Raw genomic sequence first — 10,785 nt, 5'->3', positions numbered from 1 at the left:
GAGAGAAACGTGGTTGCAATTCTTCACTAACACTTCTCTAAGGTTTTCTTCCTCAGTTTTACGCTCTACTAGCCCCATGCAAGGGCCTGCACTGAGCACTAGGCAGGAGGACAGGGGAATAACAAGAACATCACGGGGCTTCAACACCACAGTCCTCTTCCTGGCATGTCGGAGCTGGGTACTCCCGGACAGCCAGGCAGGTTTTAAGACACTCTATTAGAAAACACATATCTAATTTTCTCTGAGAGATTCTGCTGAGTCCCCTCGATAGCTCCTAGCCGCAAAACGCTTCACTTCTAAACCCATCTCACCCCCAACCAGCACACTGCCTTCCCTGGCAGACCCTGACAGGAGCCCGGCCTCACACAGGCGCCGAGGCGGGAAAGGCCGCCCCCCCCCCCCTCCAAGGCCTCCACGACGCCTCTCGCCTCAGGGGCCCCTCTCAACCTCGGCCCCGCCTCCACCCACCTGACCACGCCCCCACACGCGTGGCCCCGCCCCCTCCCCGGGAGGCCTTTTGTAAGCAACAACAATAGCCTTCCTCTCCTCCCCTCGCGAAGCCCCGCCTCCCTCCTCCCGCAAGCCACGCCTCCTCCTCCAAACGAAGCCCCGCCTCCTTGTTTACCGCGCAGCGGGGCCCGGGCGCTGCCCGCCGCCCGCCTCCATGTTGGAGCGGCCCCGCTGCGCGGGGGCGGGGCGGGGCGGGGCGCGGGCCGCTGACAGGCTGCGAGCGGTGGCGGCGGGCTGTGGCGCAGCGCGGCCCCTTTCCCCTCCCTTCCTCCCCTTGTACCGCGTTTCCCTCCTCGGCCGAGCTCGGTGGCACCACGGGAGGAGGAGGAGGAGGAAGAGGAGGGGGCCAGGGAGAAGGGAGGGGGGGCCGCGGGGATGAGATAAGCGGGCGGCGGGCATGGAGGCAGCGGGGCGGCTGTGCCGGGGGACGCGCTGAGGGGGGAGGAGGAAGAGGAGGAGGAGGAAGGAGGAGGAGGAGGAGGAGAGGCCCCGCGGGGCGGCTCAGGTGGATGCGGGGAGCGGTGTGAGGAGGGCGGGGGGGGCTGCTGAGGAGGGCCGAGGGGGTTTTTAGGGGGCAGCGGTTCCCAGCGGGCAGCGCTCGGTGCCGGGGGGTTCCTCTCGCCTTTCCTTTCCCCCCCCTTCTCCCCCCCCCTTCCCCGCCCCTCCCCTTCCCTCCTCCGCGGGGAATCGGCGCCGGGAGGAGGCGGCGGTGGTAGGGCCGGAGGGGCCCCGAATACGGGGCTGCCCCCCTCCTCCCCCCCCCCTCCCCGCCCGCTTGGCTTCATTCCTGGAGGAGTTTTGGGTTTTGTTTTTATTCTTCTTCCCCCCTCTTCCCCCCCCCCCCCTTTTTATTTTTATTTGTTTTTTTAAATCTGCGTATTGATTTTTACACAAACAACCCCCCCTCCCTCCGCCTGCCTCCTCCTCCCCCCCCTTCCCCTCCCCGCACACACGAAGCCTCCGGGAGGGAAGCGGCCAGGTGAAATCTCCCTCTGTTTCCATGGACAACCCGTCCATTATCACCCAGGTGACTAACCCCAAAGAGGAAGAGATCCTGTCCTGCGCTCAGGATAAAGGTGAGCTGCGGAGAAATGCGCGGGGAGCAGCCGGCTTTCCTCACCCCCTCGCTGGGGACCTGGGGAGGCTGAGCTGTTGGTGGGATGGAGGGCTTTGCTGGAGAACTGTCGGCTGGGCACGGCCCACAACTTGCCAAGGGGTTGGGCTGCGGGGTACGGATTGGAATCGGGGCTTAATTCAATAGAAGGCTTTTGTTCCGAGAGGCGGGGATGTAACTTTGGCAGGTTGTCACTGCGCAGCGCGGGGTCGGTACCTGCCCTGGCTTTGAGATCTGTGCTTTGAGATCTCAGCTTCAGCGCTCGTTTTTTTTATTTTTTTCATCCCTCTTCTTTGGGATTCCTCCTTTCTGTCTTCTTGCTTCCTGTCTTTCTCTCATCCCGTTTTCCTTGTGTTCGAGAATCCGTGTAGCTTTCAGGTCTGTGTTTTTTCTTAAAGGCTGCTTGCTGCTAGAAGAAATGCGGGCGACTTGTAAAAGCTGCTGGCCATCCCAACGGCTGGGTGGATCAACAGCTGTTGCTTGCGTAAAGCGTCGCGTCCAGGCGCTGTTTCACTCCAAAATAAGATGGATCCAGCTCGGCCAAAGGAGCTGCTGCTCCTTCAGAGCCTGGATGGCACTGGTCCGCCATCGCCTTCTTCCCTCTTGGAAGCTCGGTGGGATCTTGGGCTGAGTCCTTGCAGACGGCACCAAGTTGGGATGAAGGTGCCTCTTCAGGCAGAGACTCAGAGCAGAGTCCTATGTTTGGAATGGTTTTGGGGTGCTAGGTTTGGGCTTTGTTGCGAGCAGGGGAAAAAAGGCAGAAATTGCTCACGCGCAAACATTGTGGCGATCTTGTGTGATGTAGGTATGGTGGTAGATCTCCAAATGGTCTACAAGTGGTAGGTTGATACGTTTGCCTCTCAGATAGACCTGGGCATTTGATCCCCAGGATGCTTCCATTTTTGCGTAGCTCACAGCAAGGGGGTTCTGGGCAGCTGCAGAAGTTGCTGCTGGTTGCTGGCAAGTGAAAGGCTCACGCAAGTCACCGCATGCTCATCTCACGTGTGCTGCCTGCAAGAGGAGGATGGAGATGGATGTCAAAAACATTGTGTTGTTAAGGTGGGATGTTCCACTAAACCAAAAGATGATTTTCTTCTTTTTTCTTAGGTGATTGCTTACGTTGCTCGCTTTTTAATTTGTATTGCTTGAGCAGAGGCACTCTGTGCTGAGGCCTTGCTCATCCCTGGAGATTACTGATTTTTCCTTCTCTTTTGGCAGCACTGAGCGTGGGGTGTCTGCAGGAGCACAGTGCTGCTGCTCTGCCTGTGACATCTCCTAAGGCTGCTTTGGAGCAGATTTATGTCACACAGTGCTCAGATGGTGCCCTGGTCTTAACAGCCTCTGTTATTGCAGTGCTGGAAGGGTTTGGGTAGCATTGCTAACAGCTGGTCGAGCCCTTAATGTAAAAAAGGCAGTTGGAGAAACAGGAGAAATTGACAGCTCCAAATAAGACTGAGCATCCACATCAAACAAGTGGCTTGAGTGCAGCCAGCTACTCTGTGTATCAAAAATATGCATCTAACTTGCATAACTATGCAGTAACTTGCATAAGATGCATTGTGTTCTTGCTATTGGTTTGTCTGGAGCAGAAAAATCACGATGGGCTTTAATTACATAGCAGGGGCCTTGCAGGCTGTGTGCAAGCACGGGTGGGCTGAGGAGAGCAGCAGGAGGGTAGCTGGAGTTGAGCAGACAAGAGCATGAGCTTGGTACAGGAGGGAGATGGTTTTTTTCTGTATTTTTTTTAAGCTTAGTCAACGTGCATTTGGACTGATTTACTGCTTCACAGCGTGGTGGTACGTGCTGTGTGGTGAGCCTCGAGCATGTGAGAGCAACTTTGGCAAAGGAGCTCTGCCAGCCCCCTGTGCTGGGCTGGGAAGGAGCGTTGCTGCCTGCCTGTACTGCTCCTGCTACAGGTTTTTCCTTCTCCCATTGTTGAGGTATGTGCAGCTTGCAGAGACCCACTATGTTCCCTTCCCTGCTGGGCTGTGTGTTGCCTCACCTGCTACTCTGCTCCGTTTCTGAAGTTTGGGCCAAGCTTTTGGGTAGGATGAACTCTGGGAGCCCAGAGCTGTGGTGGTGAATGGAGGGGCTCTCAGTGGCGTCTGATGCTTGGAGCAAGAGCTCTGCTGGTTCTATCTGAGCACGTTGGTACAAAATGGCTAATGGCCATCCAGGCACCCTGAACTAACTGTGTTTGGCTAATATAAGTATCATCTGGGCCTGTGCTCTTCCGCAATTCTGTGATACAGTGAGTTACAGTAGCACTGTACTGTGTGAGTAGAGGCTGTCCAGCCCCTTGGCAACCTGTATTCAGCAATGGGTTGCAGAAATATGGTCCAGGAGTGGCTTCAGGAATTGAGGTTTTCATAGGATTTTTGAAGCTGCCATTGGTGTTTCTTATGACGGATGAATTTTTTCTTCTCCTTAAGCTGTAGAGAAGCAGTGAGTAACTACTAAATAATGCATGTGTATACTTTGGAGTGTTGGATTATTTTTTTCCGATGTTTTTGAAGCTTTTAATCAAGTGTGAGTTCAGCATTTAGCTTGATTTATTTTTATTAGTATGTATTTATGTTTTAAAAGGAGCTTAATGCACAGTATATCCTTATGGTCAGTTCCTTCTGTGGAAGGGGAGCATGGTTGGCAGGAGCCAAAGAGCTGTGTCCTCACCATGGAGCAGTTCTGTTTTTTAAATAAATATTGTGCTTTATAAATATAAATGCCCAACTATTCTCTCACTAATCCAGACGTATTAAAAATGTTTTTTGAGATAAGTGAGGCTATGATAACTTACTAAGCTTATTAATACTGAGAGGGAGCTGTTACTTACACTTAACAAACACCCAAAAATTTAGAAAGTGGAAAAAAACAGCTCTTGGCACACAAACCATTCCTTAATGTGTTGCCACACGGTGGTGCACTGTATTTAGTTGTCTATCAGAATGAAAGCTGAGCGCAGAAAGGTGCTACAACCGAGCTTTATTATAATGGCAGTGCTTGCTTTGCAGTGCCTGCAGTGCTTGTGGAGGATTTTGGCCTCGAAGCTGTTAAGTTAGTCCTGAAAAACAAACACGTTCTCCCATTTGGAAGTGGTGTGTAAGCGTTCAGAAATGTTTTAAACACTGAAATCAGGAGAAATGTAATTCCCTGATAGGTTGGTGATCCTGCACATAGCAGGGGGGTTGAAACTAGGTGATCATTGTGGGCTTTTACAACCCAGGCCATTCTGTGATTCTGTGAAGTAAGAAGGAGAAGAGTTCTTTGCAGCACTGTTTTTTGTTGTGATTGTTGTGGTCGTTTTTGAAAACTGGAAGCGTTAGCAATGCTTGTATCCAGAAATTAAAATGTAGATAGAACAGTGTGTTATATCAGCCATAAATGAGACCAATTAAACATGAAGAAAAGCTAAGCATCTGACACAGTGTAATGCATTTTATAGATAAAATCACCCATTCAAGCTGCTTTTATTTTAAGAGTATTTATTCTTTTTAATCAGTTGGACAGTGACCTCTAATATACCAGTTACATCTCCAAAAAAGCAAGCAATGATGCATGGAGTATGGCAGAGGGAGTGTGGTTGTGGGTGGGTAACATGTAATAGCCCAGAGAAGCAAATCTCCATTCTTTTAAATCTGCGTGCTTTAATTTCTTCTTCATAGCTGATATAAATTCCTGGTGCTTCCGTGGGGCTGGTGTGGGAGCAGTGCAGTACCAGCCCAGTCCTTCCGCAGGTCCTTCAGACCCTGCTGTTCAGATTCCTGCCTTCACATCCGTCCTTCCTGACTTTGGCTACATTTGTCAGTCAGCTGAGCACCTATTTTCAGTTATATGGAACACCTGAGTGTTTTGGTGTGTCTACAAAAATGTGTTTTCTTCTATGTTAAAGCAGCTGGGAAGTGTTCAGAATGGAATCTAAAGCTTTGCTAATTGTTTTTAATGAACAGTGTCATTCACTGAAGATACCTTCTCAAGCAGGCGAGCTTTCATTCAGTAAAATTGGATAAAACAAACAGAACAGAACCAATAAAGGCAGTACTACCATGTAAAATAGCAAGTACTTAAGATCTAAAGTTAAAAGCTGCTTTGAGAGCGCAGCCGAAGTAAATCACTAACTGTATCTTCTGCAAGATGCATTTTGAAAGTATATTAAAAATATTTAGGAGCCTTTTTTTGTCATTACTTCATCAGAATTCAAAGTACTTCAACGTCTGGAGGCATTCAAGGCCAGGCTGGATGTGTCTCTGGGCAGCCTGGGCTGCTGGTTGGTGACCCTGCACGCAGCAGGGGGGTTGAAACTAGATGAGCATTGTGGTCCTTTTCAACCCAGGCCATTCTAAAGATACGTCAGTGTTCCTGGGACATTGTCTCAATAAATTTGTATGGTATTATCTACAGATTTTTCTGCTTTAAAGTAGCATGCAGAAATGGAAATGGAAACCACATCAGCAGTGGGTTGGAATGTGAATCGCTCACAGAGGGTAAAATTTTAAATCATTAACTAATGACATAGCTGTTACATGAAACCAGAGAAACCATACAGTAGGTTTTATGTTCCTGGGAGACTGTAGTAACCTGCAGTAACCCAAGGTTTGATTTAAGGTGGCAGCTAACAAGCTGCAGTGTGCTGGCAGTAACATGGACGATAGCTTGCATGAATATCTGGTATTGAGTTGGTGTCGGTGAGCTGCAGCGCTGTCGTTTCTTCCTACATTTCACATTTGTTTCAATGCAGCAATTTAAGTTGAGCGTTGAAGAGTTTACCACGCCTTTTTGGAGAAAAAAAGAGAAGAAAAAAAAAAAGAAAGAAAAACAAAGTTGACCTACATTTGGTCAATTCAGCATTCAGAAATGCAAATAGCATTTTCTGAGATAATCGCTACAATGCATCGTGATGGGCGCTGCGCTTCATCTTTCACAGTTTAATCTGCACATTGCAAATCAGCTTCCGGATAACGTGTCCAAGTTTGTTTCTTTAAAGTGATACCACATGAAAATGCTGGGAAAGTGAAAGCTAAGAGGAACCGAACTTGCTTGTCTGGGTCAGCGTTGGTGAGAGGTATTGCTCCCATTGCCTGCCAGAGGGTTTTAGCTGTTGGTTGGTTGTTTTGGTTTTTTTTTTTTTGAGGCTTGTTTTTCTGCCACACAGCACTTAATTTATGAATTTTGCTGCCTTGTAGAAGTTGTAATTCAAACATGAAAGTGGCTGCAAAGTAGTTCTGGCCCACATTTGTATATTCGAATCTTAAATATTCATCCTATAAACAAGTAAGCCCTTTGTTTTGTTACAGCATGTAGCTTCTTCGTTGGAAGAATTTGTTGGCAGCATCCTCCATGTTTGCTGATCAATGTTATTTTCCCATTGGAAATCCAATTTTAGGCAGTCCTAGGAATGGAAATGTGAACTTTAGGAGTGAATTACTCCAAGCTCACCCTATGAGAATTTCCTTAATGTTGTTTGGCTGACTTTGAGTCACATTTGAAGTATTTCTGTGCAGAAGGATTAGGAGACAAGGGGCAGAGAGGAAGGTAAGAACTCCTGGCTCTTGAGGGCTACCAAGCCCAGCAGTGGGGCAGGGAATGGGTCTTGTAGGTGCTCCTGGCCCACAGAGGGCCTCCAGCTTGCTCTGACCACATTCTTGGCTGTGGGTGATGGTGTAGCCTAGCTAGGTGTCTGAAGACCCCATTGCTGGTGAGGATTGTGCATTGTGCAAGTCATTGCAGGAGTGGAGACACGGCTGAAAAGTCCCTTAGAAATCCCTTTGTGTGTCTGTTCTATGGAAAGATGCTGATAATTTCCAGGTAGGGTTGGTGTGGTGGTGCTGGGGAGTGGTAAGGCTCAGCCCTGCTGCATCTGCAAAGCTCCCAATTAGGGGCTGAGGAAAGGTGCCTTCTGGGCTGTGATGTAGCCAGAGATATTTTTAAGAGTTCCATATTGGAAATGTTAATCTCCTATAAATGCTATTCTTACCAGAGTTTGATGGGAGCTCTTTTTATGTGGAGAGGTTAAGATGTAAAATGGACATAGATGTGACAAATGTGGAAGGCAGAAGTAACATCTAAATAGAACAGTAACATTCTGTTCCAGGCAGCCTGCTGGCCTATCAGTTTAGCCTTTTGTTTATTCTTAGCATTTGCTATAAGACAAAGTGAATTTGTGAATCTAAATGAATCTCACACAGTCTGGTCCTCTCAGTACCGTTGCTGCTTTGTGACATAGGTATCAGGGATAAAAATACAAGCTTTAGGCAAAAGTTGTATTTAGGAGAAAGCCTCGCTGTGCACTGTTGGGCCTGCATGAAGTTTGTAGGCTTTGCTCTGTGTTATCAAAACGATTGCTTACATGAAAGTGCCACAGCTTATTTTCTTTGTACAAGATGATAAAGCATGATTTAGAAAAGAAAGAACGAAAAGCCCATTATTGGATGTGATTAGCTATACTAGAAACTAGAATTTTATTATCTAGGAAATTTATTGTGAGTTAAATCTGAATAAATATATGGTAGGTTTGGGTTTGAAAGATGTTGGGTTTTTAAAATGAGATTTTTTTTTCCTTATTTCTGCGGAGAAGAACTATTAATCTCCTCTGAAGCTCTATTAGTGTTTTCCAAGCCTGATGGACAGGGGCAAATAAGATGCTGCAGGCTGTGTTTTGTACTGAAGAACAACAACCCGAAATGAAGGATGTCAAAACCTCCTGTGTATGTAATTTCCTAAGATTTTTTTTTTATTTTTGGTCAAAATTCAACACAGTTCTGTAGGAAAGAAACCGCTGATGAATCTAAACCTGAATTTATGGTATATGCGTTGGTGGTTTTGTTTCAAGCCGGGTCATCTCTCATGGGTAATGAGCCAGTCAGTTGTCTCAGTGCTTTTTTTTCTCCCTGCTAGTCTTGTAGAGCCTCCTTATTTTCTTGGTGGAAAGTGCTGTATTGATTTTTTTTTTTTTTTTTTAGTCACTTCCCTGCTCTCCCCCACCCTCAGAGCTCTCTTGCTTCCTGAGTTGTAGCCTATGGTTTCCAGTGGGATTAGCAGCAGAAAAAATCCTGCCCTTTCTTTGTGTGCTGGAACCAGCAGTGAAAACTTTAAACTTTTCTGTTTTGTGAGTTGCAAGGCTGTCACCTCCACAGCATGGAGCTTCTCCTGGCTCTGGAGTAGAGGTGGGGATGTGTCCTGAGCTTGGGAATGAGCTCCTGGCATCGTACAGCATGGCAGCAGCTGGACAGTCCCCATCTGCATTGCTACTGCTGCTGGTACAGTGACCTGTGTGGAGGAATCAGGACTCTTGTAGTGTTTTCTTCAGAGTTAATGTAAAGGTGTTAATTTAATACATAGTTCTTGCAGGCATGCATTTAAGAGCTTGTATGTGCTATTGTTTTGTTGTTTTTTTTGTCCACCAAAGCTGATGCGTACATACATGTCTGAATATCTGCATACTTGCATTAGATACACGATTGCACGTATGTGTGGTTATTTCAGATCTAAAAAACCAGAGAGTTTTGGTTTTGAAGTTGTTTTGTAGTTGCAGTTTGCTTGAATGGCAACTTTTCCTAGCTCTAGTTGAGATGGAAGTACACTGAAGGAGTGGTCAGTAGTGATACATTCCTGGAAGATGTTTGATCATTTTGCCCAGCTTATCTCTTGCTCTATTTTGTCTTTTTTTCCACTCTCGTGTTTCTGGCAGCTGCCTCCCTGTGCTTTGGTGATGCTGAAGTCGGAGGGGCTCAGAAGTTGGTGCTGCTGCTGCTTGTGTGTGGGTTGGCTTTGGTATGAGAGCCTGTGGGAGATGTTGGGGTGCAATATGGTGCAGCCATCAAGAACAGTTGGCCACAATGCTGTAGGAGCTGCCTGAGAAGGAGACATTCTGTTTCTTGACTCCTTAATAAAATCTGGTGGGATTCTGATCTTGACCTTATGTCTGATTCAGGATCGTTGCTGCAGTGAAGATGTTTCTCTCTTCTTTTTCCTTTTTAACAATTGTTTAAAAATGTTGAGCAAATATTGTGTTGTATTGAAAGATGCCTGAAAAGTAACAAATCAACCAGTAGGAATGCTGGGCTATTTCCTTCTGAACTGAAGTCAGAATGTCCAGTCTGGCTAAAAGGAAGCCTTTACTCACGCACCACGCAGGTGACCTAAGAATGGCTACCAAAATAATTTACCTAGGAATTCCTAAACGGAGCTGACTGCAGTTTGCATTCATACCAATAAAAATGGTGTTCCAGAGGTACAGGTTGCATTCCAACATAGAAATTGTCATCTGTCAGATGGGGAAGGAGGAGGAGATATCTTTATGTACTGACCGACTGCATATGTCAAGGATCTGAAGTGACATTCCATATGAACTCATAGCAGCAGTTTCTGATGTGTTTGGGAGTGCTGGAAGACGACTCTTCACCAAACCAACCATTGGCCACCAGCCAGTTCTCATGGCTCTCATATTATGAAGCTGGTTTTGTTGAGAATCACTAAGTTGAGAGTTTTGGAAAGCTGCGGGGATTTTGTGTTCATTGGGGAATCAGAAAGAAAAGGGGAAGAGTGCTGAATGTAATCTACATTGCAATTCATTTGCTAATTACAAATTGACATCAATTGAAAAGTCCCAGAAGGAGGTGGGTTTACAACATAACTGTAAAACAATTTGCATCAGTGTAGAGGTCTGTAAAGTGCTTATCCACAAAGGAATGAGATTTTAAGTGGATTTATTTAATCGGGGTTATCGTGAGTGCATAGTTGTGCGACTCCTGTTTTTTTCCCTCACATCTCGTGTCTTTCTGGAAGATTCCTTCTTGTGTTGAGATGTCAAGGAAGCAGGGATGGGAGAGTTTAATGGAGAATGAAAGTGAAGCCTGAAAAAAAAAAATCCAAGAAATGTCTTTGTTAATTGTAAAGTGTATTGAATACCTAAATGGTTTTGTCTCCAGATTATCATGATAAAACTGACAATTTCAATGCAAGCTGTGTCCTGAAATTCAAATACAATTTATTATGCCCCATTAGAAATTTGAAAGCCTCCAGCAAATTTTTATTGCCCGTGCTGAAAAGGATGCTGGCAGCACAGATACAATAGCACACCAACTCTAACTAGTATTGCTGCAAAGCATGCTCGCTGCTCATGTTAAGATTGTTTTGTTTGGTGGTTTTTGTTGCTTTTTTTTTTT

At 46.6% G+C, this 10,785-nt stretch overlaps 1 protein-coding gene across 3 annotated transcripts in view; it reads left to right on the top strand.

The window, feature by feature from the left end:
- The first annotated feature begins 687 nt into the window (after window positions 1-687).
- CTDSPL (CTD small phosphatase like) overlaps window positions 688-10,785 on the top strand; it is a 72,099-nt gene continuing 62,001 nt past the window's right edge. The window contains exons 1-2 of one of the 3 annotated variants that reach the window (XM_090143218.1): window positions 688-1,015; window positions 1,468-1,586. In XM_090143218.1, coding sequence (XP_089999344.1) covers window positions 1,511-1,586 — 76 coding nt within the window. In that variant the 5' untranslated portion in view covers window positions 688-1,015; window positions 1,468-1,510. Of the gene's footprint in view, window positions 1,016-1,323; window positions 1,587-10,785 lie in introns of those variants that run through there. The other 2 variants (XM_090143219.1, XM_031607807.2) reach the window with 2 other exon arrangements.

This window comes from Phasianus colchicus, chromosome 6 (assembly GCF_987193195.1).
Source record: "Phasianus colchicus chromosome 6, bPhaCol1.hap1.1, whole genome shotgun sequence".
In the NCBI taxonomy this organism is placed as follows: Eukaryota; Metazoa; Chordata; class Aves; order Galliformes; family Phasianidae; genus Phasianus; species Phasianus colchicus.
This window is presented reverse-complemented; position numbering and strand designations above follow the sequence as displayed.